The sequence below is a fragment of the Mytilus californianus genome, unplaced genomic scaffold (genome assembly GCF_021869535.1).
Source record: "Mytilus californianus isolate M0D057914Y unplaced genomic scaffold, xbMytCali1.0.p SCAF_12, whole genome shotgun sequence".
NCBI lineage: Eukaryota > Metazoa > Mollusca > Bivalvia > Mytilida > Mytilidae > Mytilus > Mytilus californianus.
The window spans coordinates 4,072,562-4,092,464 of NW_026262604.1; the positions used below are offsets into that span (position 1 = coordinate 4,072,562).

General features: G+C 32.0%; 1 protein-coding gene across 4 annotated transcripts in view; it reads left to right on the plus strand.

The window, feature by feature from the left end:
- The window catches only part of LOC127721233 (uncharacterized), an 80,153-nt gene extending 62,653 nt beyond the window's left edge, over positions 1-17,500 (plus strand). For 2 of the 4 annotated variants that reach the window (XM_052227911.1, XM_052227913.1), the window contains 7 exons: positions 3,912-4,172; positions 7,383-7,961; positions 9,210-9,334; positions 11,264-12,457; positions 14,922-15,391; positions 16,172-16,219; positions 16,750-17,500. In XM_052227911.1, the coding sequence (XP_052083871.1) occupies positions 3,912-4,172; positions 7,383-7,961; positions 9,210-9,334; positions 11,264-12,457; positions 14,922-15,391; positions 16,172-16,187 (2,645 nt within the window). In that variant the 3' untranslated portion in view covers positions 16,188-16,219; positions 16,750-17,500. Of the gene's footprint in view, positions 1-3,911; positions 4,173-7,382; positions 8,457-9,209; positions 9,335-11,263; positions 12,458-14,921; positions 15,392-16,171; positions 16,220-16,749 lie in introns of those variants that run through there. The other 2 variants (XM_052227914.1, XM_052227915.1) reach the window with 2 other exon arrangements.
- The last annotated feature ends 2,403 nt before the right edge of the window (positions 17,501-19,903 follow it).

Below are 19,903 nucleotides of genomic sequence, written 5' to 3' on the forward strand. Positions count from 1 at the left end.
TGTTTATTGGTGTTTTATTTTACAATATGAGTGTTTGTCAGGATGTCGGTGCTTGTGGTGCATTTAGGTGACTGTAAAGATCTTGGTACTTGCGGTGCATAAATTATTGTTTCCCAAGATGAGTGACTGCAAAGATCTTGGTGTTTGTGGATCGTTACTGTTTCACAGGATGAGTGACAAGTTCTCGGTGCTTCTGATGCATTATTGTTTCCCAAGATGAGTGACTGGCAAGATATCCATGATTTGGGGGGGGGGGGGGGGGGGGGGGATTATTGTTTCTAAAGATGAATAGCTGTCAAGATCTAGTGCTTGCAGTGAATTATTGTTTCCCCAAGATGTGTGACTGTAAAATTCTCGGTGCTTGCGGTGCATTAATTATTGTTTCTCTAATTGAGTCACTAGTTGAGTGAATGACTGTCAAGATCTCGGTGAAAGGAGTAGACCCAGTAAGACCCCTTTTTGGCCCCAAAATATAGCAGTTTTACAAAATTGTTTAAATGTAAATTTTTAGCTATTTATTGGAAAGAGGAATACTTCTGTTACATAAAAATAGGCTGTTTTTGACAATACAATGCACATGTATCGGGTACTAGCATCATTAAGTCATGCTACATTACTGAAATCTTCGAAATTTTAGCATTTTGATTAATTTTGGACGGTTTCCGTATGGAATGGAAGTGGCCGCATTTGTGTTCATTCTTAGTATTTAAATGTAAGTTGTATTTGATGATAATACATAATATATATAAAGGTTGAGAATGAACACGGATGCGGCTACTTTCGTTTTTGACAAAAACCATCTGAAAAGTGACATATTATGGCATATTTGATAAATTTTTCATATTTAAGCTTGAATTTGAGCGCCTTTAATGACTTAATCAGTTCAAATCTTTCACATGAACTGATTGAATCGACTGAAGTAGACACTTAAGTGTTTAAAAAGTGTCCAAAATCTTTCATCAGATGAACTTGAATTTTGAGGCCGAAATCGGCCCTTACCGGACCTACTCCTTTCAAGATAATTTGAAAACAAATTACTTCATATTTTCCATCACTGATCTGTGTTTGCAATGTATGATCAATGCTTTTTTTAAACAAATAAAAAGAATATTTTAAATATACCTAGGGTTTAACTCTTTGCCTCTAAACTGTTTGGTTTTCACATATAAAATTATATATTTTTTATTTTAGAAACAGAACATGACATACAGGTAACAGTAGCTTACCTGAAGTATCCACCGGACAGATTAGGAGGAGTGGTCGGAAGACAAAAGCTGCATCATCAACCGATGGAGCAACAGACATCAAAAGAAATGGAGCAGAAAATTGACATTGATGTTTTTAAAAATACCACATTAAAATATGTAGATTCTTTCAATTATTTATTGTTTTGTTTCAACACAATTACAAGTGATCAATCTTATAGTTCTCTTTTTTTAGAACCTAGCTAATTGATATTTGTTTGTTTCTCCTACTAAACAAAACCTTATACATGTATGTCCACTTCAGGCTCAGCACACCAAGTTAAAAGAAGATGTTGAAGCACTTTTTCAGGACGTTATCTTTATTTATTGTTTTATTACCTAAAGTTGTCCAATTTAAGAACGTTGATAAGGATTTACTTTCGTCTTTAATCAGCTCTGAAGACATCTGCAGATATTTAAAGAGGTTTAATGTTGGTTGTTAAGAAGTTGATTAGACGTTGTACAGACAACTGAGGATATTTAAAGAGGGTTACTGTTGGTTGTAAGGACGTTGTTAAGACGTTGTACAGACATTAGAGGATATTTAAAGAGGTTTGATGTGGTTGTTAGGACGTTGTACAGACGTTGAACATCTTTATTCAGGTTCATCCTGTTGGTTGGTCGGATGTTATGCCGACGTTGTACTGATATTGTAACCACGTTGTACAGACGTTGAACGGACGTGTATGTCAAGACGTTGGGTAGACGTCAGTTTTTGACGTCTAAAAAATTTCATATACAACCAAAATCTAACGTTGTCGCGACGTTAGGGTCTGACGTCAAACTGATGTTTATACAACGTCAAATGTCTCCTGGGAAGGGATTAAATGACATAATTTCATAAACATGATAAAGGGGAGGGGAATGGTGTCACACATGAATTTCAACGATGCATAAACTTTTTAAAAGCCTAAATCCTAACTTTGCCTTCGAACATGCCACTATGCACGAGTGCGATGATATAGAACGTTGATTCATACCTGTAGGAACAAATGTCACACATGACAAATGTGCTCATTTTCCTTCAAAATCTTGGATCAATGATTATTCTGATAGACATGTTTTAAAATATTGTTCATTTCTACTCACCGATTGCAATATTCTGCTCATCTTACATTGTACTGTAAGTTTCCCTTTTACGATTTTGTGTAAAATATAGGTTGTCGACCCGTTCTGCCGACAAAAATGCAACAAAAAATAAAGAGGGTACAGTAACGTTAAATCGTTTACGGGTGAAGAATTGTTTTCCGTTTTTAAATAAACTTGACATATTTGGTTTATTATTATCGGAAATGTCCCTAATAGATAGTAATTCATATTAAACCAGTTTTATTATGTTGTATAGTATATATGTAACTTAGTCATATTCTTTAAATTTACTTCAGATACACCGACGCAACATTTTCACTTCCGCATAATCATGATAATTTATCAAAACTATTTCAAATATAAATTTGAATTCATGAATTCATAAGTCATCATCTCCAATAATATATAAACTCTATTTTTTAAATTAAGGAAAGTCGAACGCACAAGTCAAATACGATCGCAAAATAATTAAATAAAAAACAACAATAATTTATTTAATATAAAAAATGTTAAATAATTACTTAGGAAAAAGTAAGAATTAAAATTGTTCATTTTTTTATTTAATTAAGTAGACAAAGTAACATAAACCGTCTTCTTTCTTATTTTTATTTTATTCTTAAAGGGGAGCAACCCCTGATACACACTTGGAAAGTTTCACCCGTTTTGTGTCCAAATTATTAAAATCTGAACACGACTGAACATGGTCTGACAACATCTTGACGTAATTTTGTATCCATGGTCTGATTTCGAGTGAATCAGTCATTAGAGGTCGTAACGGATTTAAACAGCTTGCTAGCAGTCTTGTTTATCTTGACATGCCTTAACGGACTGATTTACTTGATGGGACTATCGATCGGAACGGCGTCTGAAAAGTTTTTAAAAGTCTTGACGTTTTTCTCTACCGATAAATCCAGTCGATTAAGATATGATCATACCAAAATAACCGTTTCAGACTGAAATCGTGCTACTATTGTATTAAGAAGATAATATGAGGTATACGATACCATTTAGTATATCTACCGTTTAACCCATTGTACAGATGATATTCGGTACTGCTATCAAAAGCAAAAAAAAAAAATCCGTCGGTATGTGTAACTTGTGCTAAATTAAAGCTCACTTCTCTGAAACTCTCAATGTCCGAAAGACTTTTATTTGTTTGTGAGTGAATTTGTCTAGTGTATACACCAATAAACTCCTTACAAAAGGCGTTCAATACTATAATAATTTAATGATAGGATATATCTATATAGCAGAACGTGAAGTTAACGGATAGTACTAGCTTCTTTTTTTTTTCATTTTCATGACATGTTTTGGTATGAAGAGAGCCTTGTGAATAAAGACTCAAGTCGACAAGATAAGAAGGAAAGTTGGTTCCTATTTTGATCTTTGTGAACAAACACGTCCCCAATATTTTCAAAGTATATGTTGTCAACAAATCTTGATAATGACTTTAGCAAATGTATTAATCAGAGTGACACTGTGTTTTTTCATTATTCTGCATATATTCATTCATTCAAACTCATCCTGTCAATTTTGACAAATAATTTGTTAGAAAAAGTGTTAATTCATTTTTGCTAGATGGATATTTACCAGAAGCTTTGAAACGATTAACAGATGCGGATAAGAAAAGATATAATCAACTGATGCAAAGTACAAAAACTGAAAAGCGGTATTTTGCCAGAATAATGATTGTAGGTCAGGACAAGGTGGGAAAGACTACCTTATTGAGGAGATTACTAAAGGATAGTACTGCTGGTGTGTCAAGTACCGATGGTGTTGACATCGCTATTAATCGATGCAAAATTGATATTGAAAATGGTAAATGGACAATCGGCAAAGGTGGGTAACTAATGGGGAATTTCATATATTACCTTGTGTCACCAAAACATGTTTATGTGTGCACTATATTACAAAATGCTGTTAACGTGGTTAAAAAAACTACTTCGTAAGTCTACAAATGATGTTGCAATATCCGGGCAACAAAGATCAACATAAAGATTCACGACTAAAGATCATCTGCATATATGAACACATTCACAGCATAATTTGTAATAAGTTGGGGAAAACAATGCCAACGTTTGGGTTTGAGTTAAACATAAACATACAAGCTGGTACATGTGTCATTACACGGTACAGTTCAACAGATAAATCTTGTTAGCTCGACCACCACAAATCTCTCATTGAAAAAGTTATTGACATCAATAAAAAAAATGCTATGAGTTTCATTGATTTACCAAGTCGAGGAAGACTATAATTTCTAACTATAATATAATGACCTGTCACCATAATCGATGTTATATTTCAGGGTTATGTAGTGCAGACATATTTTGGTCATGCTTGGATACTATTTTGCTATTGATATATGAGTCTACCTATCAGATAACCCAAATTACCTCTTAATTGATTGTCAACCAACAGTTAATTTAGAATAACTACCCCTTTAAATTTATATTGCAAGGTGATACAAAAATAAATAAATTGAATCGAGCCTATTGCGAAAAAATCCAAGTTTTCTTCCAAAGGTGTTCCTAAAAAACGTTTTGGCTAACGAGCCTGAACATCTGTGTCATACATTTCTTTTATTTAAATGAACATGTAAATATTCAACCTTTGATACCTGTTTTAATGAAAATGTTAATGATCCTTGCAACTTTACTGTCCTGTTATTTTTCTTCTATGTAAATACTGAATTAACAGTGTATTTTGTTATTTACCATAGCAAACATCATTGGAATAAATTAAGCTGTGTTTAAATTGAGTTCTAGAGAGAACTAGTTTGAAAAATAAATGTTAAACGATACATTTTTTTGGAAATGTTGTTCAATTGCATAATCTTGTGACAAATACTACTAACAATCAAGTTATCCAAATGCATTTTACCGTTCAAAACAATCCAGTTTGAAAATAAATTTAAGTTTTAGGATTCAAAACAGACTTTGCGTAAAAAGTTCAGATTGACAATCAGTTCATATTAAATAAGTAAAATTTTAGGATGTAAAGGTAGTGTATGTGCTGAAAACCTGCTACTTAAAGCGGGATATATGCTTTTCAGAGGGAAAAAATCTGATTCCAAGGCAAAGAAAAACATACAATCAATCGCAGCATTAACAAATAAATTATAGTTATAAAAAAAGAGGAAAACAAATCGGATAGCAGGATTTTTCAATGATTTAATGAATCGCAGAGTTTCGTGGGCAATATCAAGAATTGCAAGAAGCACGTTGACCTTGGAAACAAATCTGACTTAATTTTTCACTTCATATGTTACTTGACATTTCAGTGGTTAATTATCATGATGGAAATCAAAAACCAATGCATTGTTCCTTCAAATATATAAAATGCACTTTGACACAATGCATGTTAATTAGATCCTGTGCGTTAAAAGATATTCATTACAATCACTATTGTTTTATAAATATCAACGTTGATTCATACCATAAAAAGGTATTTGTAAGTTCTGACAGTTGTTAGTCACGTCAAGTGATTTCACATTGAGACAGTCTAAGCGAAAAGGTACAAACAGTTTATTTGATAAACTTTACTGGACACAGCTTTAAGCGTTCCTGGTGAATCTAAATCGAGAGAAAAGCGCTTTAAATACAATAAATTAATAACGTGTTAATTTATTATGTTAAAGTTCATAAAAATGTTTTTGAAACACGGTTTTATCAGAAACATTTGACATTAATGTTAGTATTTAAAATAATGTCAATTATGTCTCGAAAATGTCAATTGAAACGGAAAAAGACTTAGAAATATCTTTATTTTTGTACTTAAGCAAGTGTTAAATCCTATGTGTTATCCGGAACAGTGCTTTACTGAACAGCAACTTAACCATAAAAACACTTTAGAGTCACAAAGTCAACATTTATTTTACAATTCCTACCTATGTTTAAAAAAAGAAGACGTTAAACGGATGAGGAAATGCAAAAAAAAAAAAAGTCATCTGGTGTTTTTGTAAATTGAAATTTAAGTTATTAAATCATCATGTTGTTTTTTTACTTGAAATGTAAGTTCAGTTAAGTTAAGTTAAATTTAGTTGGGTTAAGTTATTTGATATTATATAAATCAACCATCCTTGTACGCAATTCCATCTGTTTTGAGTGTGTGCACTTGTTATTCCCAAGTAAAGAAACATTGTCACCAGAGATTTTGTATAAGTTATCAGAAGTAATTCCTAGGTTTGATAAAGTATCCTCGAAAATAAGTAGGTTTACAGTAATTGAAAGCTACAAGAGACATTTTTATATGTAGAGTTGTATCGTCAGTATTGTGAATGTACTATATCGACTATAAAAGTTAAAAGTTTTTCTAAAGATATTTTAGGTTGATGAGGAAACTTCAAAATATACCAGTCCTGTTTTGCAGCGTAACATCACAAACACATTTTAATTGTCAATTTCGAATAAACAAACAGTATCCAATAACGCTGTTTACGCTTTATTCATTTGAAAACAATAGGACTTTCTATAATTTCTACAAAATGATGTGTATCAAATGCATATGTTATTATATATGTGCATTTTATTGGAATGTTTTCACAGTGTTCATTTGTATTGTTGAGTATTCAATATTTAATATATTTCATATCGAAAATATACCGTTCACACCATTATTAATTTCGATGTAACAAATACTATAATAAAAGGATAAGACACTGTTCCAACTTCCAAGTCGGAGAATTATTTCTAGCACTAAACATGAAGAAAATGCATGTCTCTCTAATAAAATTATTATTCAAGGATTATCATATTTCAGTATCAACTTCAGTAGAATGATGATATCGCACTAAGAGAAGAAAATCCTTATATGCCGCAAAATACAACATCACAACAAGCAGACGTGGAATGACTCTTATTATGTATAAGTGTAAACAAACGAGTTACATAATTCGCTTTTACAATACAGTGGAAGCAATATTCTGAATGTATTCTATGGATTTGTAAACCCTATTTATTTTATTTTGAAAGAAAGTGTAACCAGTATCGATGACTTTTAAATTGAACAAGAAATTAATACTTTTGAAATAATTGGATTTTCGTATTGTAGATATTTCAGATAACAAGGCAGACCGTATAAAGAGAGCAGAAACTCATAAACAGTCTGCAGACACTAAAATTACTGACGACGATGATTTATATCATTCTGATTTAAGTAGAGGCAATGACTCTGATTTAAAATCTAGCATCCTTATGGCTGACAACCCGTCTGAATATGTGACAAACGGAAGAAATGTAAATCCTATTGATAATGTGTCCACCAGTTCCAACGGTATTAAGGTATCATTAGACACTGTTGATCAAATGGATTTTGACACTAAAGTCAATTCAAGGTTAGCAAACAGAGAGAATCATTTTAATGAAAATGAACATGAGAAAAAACCATCATCCTTGATAATGCCAGATGATTTGATGTCTAATGTATTTTCCGAGACGCCAAACTCAAATGATCCTGCCAACTTACATGCACTCTGTGGATTATGGGACTTTGCGGGACAAAGGGAATTCTATGCTACACATCAGGCATTTCTGACAAAAAACGCAGTATACCTCGTGGTTGCAAATATGGAGGAGGATATTTGCAAGCAAGGCGTTAAGCAATGTTTTGCTGATTTTCCCGATATTGGAGGTAATCGAGCATTATTCAAGTATACATATAGTCAACATAAATAAAAAAAATTAAGGCAAAAGGTTTAAAAAAAAGAAACTTAATATATATTAGCGAATAATGTTGGTCAAAAGAATAAAAAAAAAAGAGCTCACAACAAATAAACAGTATTGTGTTTTTAAATCAGAAGCAACAGCTGATATCGACCTTCATTGTTCAAATTTAATTTGAAAATCAAAATTAAAATACACAAAACCTTAAACCATTACATGATTTTCGAACAACGAAATACCGGATGAAACAACATGGTAAACACTTCAGTTATATATTCAGCACCCGTCATGCTTTTAACATCAACATTCTATAAAACCAGGGAAACAACATATAGAGTAAAAGACAGGTAAAGTATACCAAATGAATATTTAAACTCATCAGTTGAAAATAATCTCAAAACGTCCTGGCAAAAAAAAAAACGAATAAAAGACAAACAACAGAACAAAACATACAACATTGCAAGTAGATGAAAAATAGCAATTACAAGTATACTCTTTTAATACTTAAAAATTAAAATCTGTATCATGAAAACCGTTACTTTATTTTTCGGTCGCACAAAAATTCCTACGGACACAAATTAGTCGAGATTTATTGTAAATGTTGAACAAGTATACCTCAAATTGAGTATAACACATTGTTTTGTAGACTGTTTAGATTTTTTTTGGTTGCTTATTATTATGTCATAAAACAAATGCTGATAAACGATTGGTATGTTCATTGGTTATTGGATGATGCATAGTAATACCGCTACAACTTGTTGCACTTCAGTTTTCACTTGTTAAATTGATAAAATTAACAAGATACTTAACCCCACCTGAAATCTTTATTATACTTCTTTATATTTTGTTTGTTTATGAGCATACTTGATGAATAACAAAAGCTTCTGACGCAACACATTTATAAATCTAAACCTTTTTTTTCTTTTCCTGTACCTTGTTTTAACAAAAAGGTACAATACTTGAGCGTCTTATTGTGGCAGCATTACATGTACAAGCTGTGTATCTACTGTAAACACAAATAAATTATTGTGTATTGCTAAATAGATTATATTCTAAAATACTCCAGCGTGTCAACCTTGAAATTGTGTACAAACTTCTAAACATTAGTTGTCATATATTTTGTAATACTTTAAAATATGTTGTTGAGTTTACCTCTCAATATAAGTCTTTAAAGAATAAAAAGCTGATTTAACATCAACATATAACTTTGTTTTAGAGTATGTTGATTTTTGGTTTGATTCGATACATTGCCATGTCGGCGAAACTACAAACATACAAAAGGACTTTTCGTTGGACCCTCCAATTATCGTTGTCTTTACTTGTAAAGATAAATATAAAGAGGTAACTATTTTATAGAAAATGATTTAAACAATGACAAAAATCATAAGTATTATGATAAGGAATAGATCGATCGCTTGCATTTTATTTTAGGTTTTTTATAGCTGCAATGGTTTCTTTAATTCGACAATGGCATTAGTTAACTAGGATGTATACCAATAGTGATTATTTATTTGTAAACGAACAATGCGTAATTTTTTTCATTATAGTACGATATAGAATTTGAATATATGATATGATTGCTAACGAGGCATGTATCCACTAGAGACCAAAATAACGTATTAGTTACACTCCACCAGCAATTGCATCAACCCAGTGGTTGTAAATAAACTCATCATAGATACCAGATTTAAACTTCGTATTTACGCCAGACGCGCGTTTCGTCTACAAAAGACTCATCGGTGACGCTCAAATCCCAAAAAGTTAAAAAGGCCAAATAAAGTACGAAGTTGAACATTGAGGACCAACATTCCTAAAAGTTTTGCCAAATGCAGCTAAGGTATTCTATTCCTGAGGTAGAAAAGCCTTAGTATTTTAAAAATTCAAAAGTTTTGTAAACCGTTTATTTATAAATATGACCATATCAATGATATTTCATGTCAGCACAGAAGTGCTAACTACTGGGCTGCTAAAACCCTCGGGAAATTAAAACTCAACCAGCAAAAGCATCGACCCAGTGGTTGTTAATAAACTCATCATAGATACCACAATTAAATTTTTTATTTACGCCAAATGCGCGTTTCGTCTAAAAAAGACTCATCAGTGACGCTCAAATCCCAAAAAGTTAAAAAGGCCAAATAAAGTACGAAGTTGAGCATTGAGTACCAAAACTCCTAATAGTTTTGCCAAATATAACTAAGGTAATATATTCCTGAGGTAGAAAAGCCTGAGTATTTTAAAAACTCAAAAGATTTGTTAACAGTTAATTTATAAATATGACCATATCAATGATAATTCATGTCAGCACAGAAGTGCTGACTACTGGGCTGGTGATACCCTTGGGGAATTAAAACTCTACCAGCAGTGGCATAGACCCAGTGGTTTTAAAAAAAAGTCATTATGTATACCATGATTAAATTTTGAATATTCGCCAGACGCGCGTTTCGTCTACAAAAGACTCATCAGTGACGTTCAAATCCCAAAAAGTTAAAAAAGAACAAAACAAATAAAGTACGGAGTTGAGCATTGAGGACGAAAATTTCTAAAAAATTTGGCCTTTATCTTTGAAACAAATAAATTAATTTAATTCCGAAATTACATTTAATAAGTATGTAAACATTGAAGAATGTACTCTATGTTTTTGTTTACTTTAAGCTGGAACTAAATCGGTGAACATACGTATTTTTTATTATCTATAATATTCAGAAAGTTCCAAAGGTTTATATAGTACAATCATGAAATGAAAGACGTACTGTCATATTATATCAATCGAACGATTCCTGGAGTTTTCAAGTTGATGGACACTTCAGTTTTTTTTAAAACACCATGTCACTGATCGGTTATATAAGCAGGACTGTTAAGTAAAGCAAATGCCTGACTTAGGGAAGAGAGAGGAGGAACAATAAGTGAAGTTTTGTTAATATTAGAGTAAAACCTGATAGCTAGGCTAATATAACGTATGATTAGATGTTTGAGGCACAGACAAACTATTGCATCATCGGCTGTGGGTTTACTTAACTCATTATAAATACGTTTTCTATCACCAAATATTTTGATTAGAAGAATTATTTGATTGAATATTAGAATAACATGTATTTCAAAATGGCACATGATTACTTGGTTGTCTACTAGTAGTTAGTTTACTAGGACTTAATGTTAAAAGGTCATTTGTGTTATGCAGTTTGACCAGTCAATTTTTACTAGACATAACAATGAAACTGGTAACAATACAAATTATGTTGTGTTTTGTTGACATATTTGTTATGTTTTAAGGAACTTTTGGAGAAAAAAAGAGAAAAGGAACTTCAAAATAAACTTCACGACGTTTTAGAACGACAGGGAAAATATCACCACTTACGAAATATTCATTTTGTGTCAAATATGGACAAATCTGATAATCAATTTGAACAATTACGACAAGATATTTTTGGAGCTGTCGAGTTAATGAATAATTGGGGCGAACCCATGCCTGTAGTTTGGATTCTGTTAGAACATTTAATTGACATTAATAAGAAAAATGGCATGAACTTCACTAACTTATCTGGCATTGTTAAGATGGCTAAACATCGTGAAATTAACATAGTGGATATCAATATAGTATTAACATTTCTTCGGTTTCAGCATAAGGAAGGAAACATTATTTTTTTTGACGATATACAGGATTTAATCATTTTAAATCCTAAATGGTTGGTAGATGCATTTCGATGTTTAGTGTCAGATAAAATTGATGCCACACTGCAGCACCTAGATGATTGGTCAATTTTGACGCGATCAGGGAAAGCGAGTGATTATTTGATATCGCGACTCTTTCAAAGTGAAACTAAAAGGCAGTTTTTCAATCAAAAAGAAGATTTACTGAAAGTAATGGTAAAGTTTGACATATTGATCAAAATTGAGGAAACATCTTACTACATAATGCCAAGCAAAATGCCATCTCTTTCATTCGACAAAGTCTGCGCTGCCATTGGGGTTGAAAGACCAAACTGCAATAGGACTTCTTGGCTCTGTCTGAAATTCGAATTTCTCCCCCCTGCCTTCTTTAATCATCTATCTGCGTGGTTGATACAAAAATACAAAAGGGACGTTAACGAATCTCCTCCTGCATTATACCGGGGAATTTGTGTTTTTGATACAGATAGGTCTGAATGTGAAAAGGTTTTTCTTGCAATGTCAAGCAACACAATTGCTATTCAGCTGTTGTCGTTTTCTACAGAAACGCCAGAATTCGGAAGCACTTGTAGTATTCTCTGCCAAGAACTGATTACAAAAGTTAAAGACATAACAAAGAGATATCAGTTGACCCTTGATTTTGAGATTCATTTTAAATGCAGCAAAGGGCATTATCATACAGATACTAAATCATATATGCAGTTGATAAAGAAACGGGAATTTTTCTGTGCTGACCATAAAGAAGCACACCAATCTGAACTGATTTATTCTCCTTGGATGATGCATCATGCATATAAGGTAGTGTTGGTTTAAGTAACTGAATAAATGCTGTGTATTGAATCCTTAAACGCATCCTACAAAATAGTTGTATTTTGATAACATTGATATAGAGAACTTATGTATGGGATAGTTCTATTGCTTAATAGATCTGTATGTTTTGTTGGTATTAAAAATGGATGTTAAGCAACATGAATATACATAATACATGTATAGTTTTATAAAGTCAAATTGGTAATTTATTTGTAATTTACATTACAAAATTTAATTGATTCAAAGCCGATTCAATATTTTCATTTTTTTTTTTGTTAGGTCGATTCTATCGAACCTTATCATTTAAAAAAAAGAACAATCTGTAATTGTGACATTGTTTCAAATGTTGCACAGTCTATGGAGGAAGTGAATCGATAAAAAAGTTTCTTAATATCAAATAGCGATATTGTCAATTATGAACGAGTTGCATTGTGGGAAATCTCAGACGAATGTTTACATTTTTATGAAGAAAGGAAGATTTCTTGGTAAGTAATGGCCTAATATTTTTCAAACAGAGTACCATTCAACACGACAAACGTATGCCTGTATATTTTTCATAAATTGTGTAAATTAATAACAAGCAACTTGTATTAATACAAGAAAATCGATATGTTGATTAAATGACACATAAAGGCACGATTTATTATTACGATAACAAGTCACAATGTATGTCAAGCAAACCTGAACCATAATTCACAATTATATTTCATGCCAGGTTTAATGTTAAAGGCTGAATATCAATAAAATTTCATACCTGTTATAAAATTCACGCCTACATGTACGAATCATGTCGAAAAATGGGTTATGGTCCTATCGATAGTTGGCAGTGTTAACAACCCGATCATATGGTTATACCGAGTTATTCTATTTTCAGTGATGATGTAGTGCCGGAATTCAAATGTGGCTACTTGGAATATTTTATCGACCTATTTGATTCTATCATAAGTCAAGCTTTAAATATCCACATAGGGATACGACAAAGACATATATTTTCTTTAAAGAAAAACAAATCCTACAAACAATTCAATTCAATACTGTTCTCAATTACACCTGGAAGATTGAACGTATTTGTTCCCTTTAACAGTTTTGAAGAATACAGTTGCTTGTGGATAATAATTTTAACCAGTACTTCACTATTTTGTACATTCTAGGATATATCAACATTTCTATGTAGCAACATTCCAGCAGCAGCGCCTGCATACGGAGTATATATATCCCAATTGATACGATATTCCCGGGCTTGTATTCCCTCACTCTGATTCAAACAAAAAACTCTCTGAAAAAGATGCTTGATTTCTTGATTGACAACATATTTGTTACGTTTGGAGGACGTGTTTTTCAACAGACTGTCGGAATTCCAATGGGAACCAATTGTGCCCCTCTTCTTGCCGACTTGTTTCTTTATTGTTATGAGGCTAACTTCATACAGGAACTTCTTAGGAAGAAAGATAAGAAGTTAGCAATATCCTTTACCTTTACGTTCCGCTATATAGATGATGTTCTCTCACCAAATAATACAAAATTTGGTGACTATGTTGAACGAATCTATCCCATCGAACTAGAGATAAAAGATACTACAGATACAGTTACGTCTGCCTCATATCTTGACTTACATCTAGAAATTGACAATGAGGGTCGGTTGAAAACAAAACTTTACGACAAAAGAGATGATTTCAGCTTCTCAATTTTGAACTTTCCATTTCTATGTAGCAACATTCCAGCAGCGCCTGCATACGGAGTATATATCTCCCAATTGATACGATATTCCCGGGCTTGTATTTCCTATCATGATTTCCTTGCTAGGGGATTGCTACTCACCATGAAGTTATTAAACCAAGAGTTCCAAAGGGGGAAAGTTGAAATCATCCTTTCGTAAATTTTACGGACGCCATCACGAGTTGGTAGACCGTTATGGAATAACCGTTTCACACATGATATCGGATATGTTCCTTATGTCGTAACTACAATACCCTTCCCTTTTCACGAATGTGACCTACTGAATTAGTCTATTTACCGGATTTGTAATAACATAAGCAACACGACGGGTGCCACATGTGGAGCAGGATCTGCTTACTCTTCCGGAGCACTTGAGATCACCACAACTTTTTAGTGGGGTTCGTGTTGCTTAGTCTATAGTTTTCTATGTTGTGTCTTCTTTACTCTAATTTGTCTGAATGTCTTTTTATTTTAAACCATGGCGTTGTCTGTTTGTTTTCAATCTATGAATTTGACTCTCCCTCTGGTATCTTTCGTCTCTCTTTGAGATAACGAGGAATGCCACTGCCAACGTCCGATAAAAACAACCACATGATATAAATAGACAATCATACAGTCTGTAATTACCAGGGGGAAACATGTCAAATGTAATTTCAAAAGCTTGGTTGCTACAAAATATCAAAATAGTAAAAGTGGTAACTGTATAATGTCATTACTTTTTTTTTCATATCACCAGAATTACAAAAGAAAATTCAACCTTGATGTTGAGAAACATTTGAAGATTGGACTGGAAGTAGGAGTTGGAAAAATACCAATTTACAAAAACAAGTATACGTACATACATCATGGTATTGTCATAACGATTTCCAAGATAAACAAGACATTTGAAATGGTTGCGTTGACCGGGGGTCACAAAACAATACCCTCACTTATAGGAAAAAATATTGAACCAGTAATTGAGACCACTAGCATTAAGTTTACATCAAAAGATCTGTTCTACTTTGATTACAACCACTTATCTGATAAGGATGTAAATATTAAGAATAGAGCCGAAGCGCTGGTTTCTCTTTTTGTCAAATCCGGTGTAAAGTATAACCTAAGAGAATTTAATTGTGATCATTTTGCCAGTTACTGCTCAACAGGACTAGCTTTCAGTGGTCAGAGGAACCGTGTTAATTGGGAAGCCACATATAAACTTGACAAAATGTAAGTGGTTCTGTATTTTTTCTTACTATTCACCATTTCAGATATGATGAGTATGTTAATTGACTATAAAATTAGAAAATATTAAACCATTGCATTGCACGAACCTCGAGAGAAAAAAACTGCATCTAATAACATGTAATCGGGTATCGTAACAAATAAACAAATTGTATTTCTTTATCTGCAAGTATCTATACTTCTTATATAACAAGGTTCAATTTGTTAACCGGTATGACGTAAAAGCGACGAATTATAGAATTAAACTTTATATAAAGATAACAAAGGACAAAGATCACGATTAAATATTACACCATTCAAGGCATTTTTGTTTTTGTTTGAATTATGTTGCCTGTTACGTTCCGCCTCCCAACCAAAGTTGTGGATAATGGATGTCCTATATACACACGGGTCTTAATCGGACATGAACTTAGTCATTATACAGGGATTGACACTAATAAATGCAATCAATGCCACATGCAGTTGTCGGTCGTAGTGAGATAACGAGGTCGGTTTCAAACAGAAAGTATCTGAAGCAGAAAAAACTGTGCTGCACCTCATAATCAGCATGACTTTATCAGATGACGAGACGAATACTAAACATCGGGGATAAGAATAAGCATAAGTACTTTAATTCTGTCGCTGACCAACGATGTCGGGTTATGTTTTATTTATTAAAAAAAGATGAATATGAATTTCTAAGTTATGAAATAAGACAAAATTTCATAGTTTAAATGATAAATATATTACTTTTATGTAGCTTGTATTTTTTACTTGAATTTACAGACTTGAACAATATTGATTGATTCATGGATATTGAAACAGCTTATATGGGTAAGTAATAATAAAATATTGGACAAAACATTATACAAATAAAAGAACTTTGAAATATTTGACAATTCATTATTTTGCAAATTTTGAAAATTTAGTTATATCAATATTTGACAAAACAATTTTTCTAAAATTTAATAATGTTTAAATGTGGATTATATCTGAATATACCAAAAATGATAAAAGCTAGTTAGGTAATTAGGAGGTCTGAAGTTGCAATAGAAGATTCAATAAAAAATAACACGATCCCGAAAGACAAAATTGGCTGAACAAACAAGTTATTTCATTTGATCAATTCACGGATTAGTTGATTGTTGTTTCCTTAACATCAACATGATCAAGTTGAAATTATTTTAAGCAAATTCAGAACAACATAAAAAACACAAGAAGAAGAGTGTGGTATAATCGCTGACTACCATTATTATTCAAATATATTTTATTCTTTATGTTAATTGGGTACTTTTAACCTCTTTTGATTATTCATTTTATTTTGTAGTCATTTTGTTTCTTTTTAATCACTATTTATTTTTCAGAAACTGGAGTAACCAAAATACAAGTTATGCACGAATATTCTTTAAAACCTACACCGCTGTTTTGTATAATAACTGTCTGTTTATATGTAATATATTGGATAAGATTTTGTAATTGACGATGTATCCAAGTGCTATCAATATGTACTACAAATGTGTAAGAGTAAAATTACATATGTGCAAATATGCATGCTGTATTATAATGATAAAATCCATGACCTTTTAAAGAGGTCTTATACATTTGAAATTTATGATTTCATTGAAATAATTAAAGGTGATAAATGAGACATTGATGTAACCTACATACGTCATATGACTGAATTTTGAATAAACAGAAATAATGAATGCAATCAACCCCATATGACGAAAACAATGAGCTTTATAGCGAACAAAGTAGAATGCCTTGTAAAATTGTCATTCAAGAAAACAAGTAATACATTACATTCTATTTGCATATGTGCTAAATTTTGTGATTTCTTTGTGATTTTGTTATATTTTGCTTATAATATATTTGCGTAGTTTCCTTGTGATGCATTTTAAAATATACATGATATAGTCATTAACAACTTTACTGCTGATACTTGAAAAATGCACTTTCAAATGTAATTATACTGACTTGCCTATATCGTTTTTCTATACAAGATATTTTAATTTTGTTCATGTACCCCCATGATAGTCCTTTTGTACAAAACAATTAAAGCTGAAAAAGATATATATTTAATTTTGTTTTAAAATTACGGCAAAAAAAAAGACATGTAACAAATACATAAAACACGTTGCCAAAAGATAACAACTGTCGTGATTGTAAACTGTTGACCAGCACATAAATACGTGCGCGTGGCAGAATGACAAAAACCAAACATTAGAAGTTCTAGGCCAAACCCGTGTTTCTTTTGTAATAGACTTTTCACTGGCGCTTGAATAACAACACTTAGAAAGCAAACTCAAATACGATAAAGATAATATATGTCATGGGGTATATTCCAGGACTTTGTCAGCATGTCATGAATTCATATGTTAAGATAAGTGTCTATTTCAAAATTGTATCACAACATGCATTTAGTATTATTGAGGTACACGGAATTTGTAAGAAAATAAAAACAAATACTGTTTGTTTTATTAATGTCGTTGCCTTGTCCTTTTCTTCCACTGTACATGTTAACGGATAACTGTAATTAAAATCTGCGGGATACGTTGCAGAATTATCAAGTAACCGTTTCCATTAAATTTTCAAGCATTTATTGTGTGTTGCCATTATCGAATGAGAATTGAGAACCGATACTACTTGTATACCAAACTTTTTACAATTTTGAAGCATTTGAGTTCCGACCTGATTTGTTTTTTGATAATGTTGCTCTTAAATCTGTAGGTTCTGTGTAGTAAATATGTGTCCGTTTTAAGTGCTGCTTTTCGTTTCTATTAACAACTGGCGTATGTGTAATATGGTTAAGCTAGCTAAACAACCAGATTTAACCCCCCAAAATACTCGGAAGATTTCTGTACCAAGTCATTAAATTAATATAACAGTCGCTGTATAAATGTTCCGTTGGTTGATAAAGTCTAACGTTTGATTTTGTCAGTTTTTATGGACTTTCTGTTCATTAATTTGCCTTGGAGTTTGGTATTTTTTCCAATTATTAAGATACAGCAGCCGAAACTGTTAATACATACATCATAGACGTACAATTTATCTGACTAAAACATTAAAATATAAAAATTACAAAGATGCCAACAAAAAAAGTTGTAATTGGTAGTTGAGAGTAAATAATGCACATACTGATATAGTTGATAGTAATTAAAAATATACTTTCAGGTCAAGTTCACAATAAGGAATTTGACAAAGAACAATGCTCACACTTGATCGGAAAATGAAGATGCGTTTTAGCACCACTTTAGTCTCATCAACTCTTATTTGACTAATAATTGAACTTGAATACTTTCCAATTTGATGGTTTGGTTACAATTCCATGGACTTTGCATTTATGCCAGTCTTTTTGGATTTTGTGTTGACACAGTCTTTCCTATGTTTGTTTTCATTTTTAATTTCGAAAATAAGGGTTATGATTTATTGATAAATGACACTATAACTACTATTCGGACTTGATTAAACTATAACAAATTCCAAACGGGTTCGAGCACCACTTTAGAGAATTTTCTATATGTCGATCGCATTAGACGAACGTGTCAAACAAGAACAACAATATACAATTATGGCGCGCTGAGGAGTTGATTATCCAAAATTGTCAACCCGAGTAAGAGTTATTCCACGAGGGTTTTAGAAGTAAAATATTGTAACAGATTGTCAAAACTCTTTCGTTAGAAAACTATTTTGTGTCTATTGACATTTCGCGTATGTACAACAAAGGTAGACACTTTCTGTAATATAGAGATGATCCTGAAAAGGGCCGTTTACAAGAGATATCGTCGACACTAGATGAATCCCCGACGCTTGTTTGGTCTTGTTTCTTCGTCACTTGATGGGCTCCCTGCAACATAAGCGTTGCCATTTTGTTTATTTACGTCTGCGACGTCATTTTCATGGGAGATAACTCGTTTACAAATAAAAAAACTCAAAGGGTTATACGCCGGTGAATAATAGGGTTATTCACCGCTGGTGTAAAGTTTTAAGGTTATTTGTCCTTCCTTGCAATTGAATGAAAATTAACTGAATTATTCCATATCACGTGATAACGTTTTACCCAATAGAATTGTTTGAAATATATGTCAGGTATAATAACATAGATAAACAGGCAACAAACTAATGTCAACATTTAACATTCAAAGTTCTCTTGTTAAGTCCGTTGTCTCTACTTATTTAAACCTATATTGTTGCTTTTATTTTTCTCTTTCGTTTTTTTTGCTTTGTAAATACAAAAAAGATTTTTGAACGAAAAGAAATCAAATTTCTTATTTCCCTAGTTAAATCCCTTTAAAAGGTCCATTTATTAAAAAAATTCAATATTCCCATATTGATGTGCTTTTCCCGGTAATTCGAATAACCAGATCATAATGAAGATGTTTCTTAGAAATATTTTTGATTCAGATATTATTTATTAACTAATATATTTTAACTCAACAAGTGTTAAGTTTTCTCTGTTGTAAAAATGAACTCATGTTGTTCATGACAAGGATACTCATTCCATAGAATTTTGTCGTC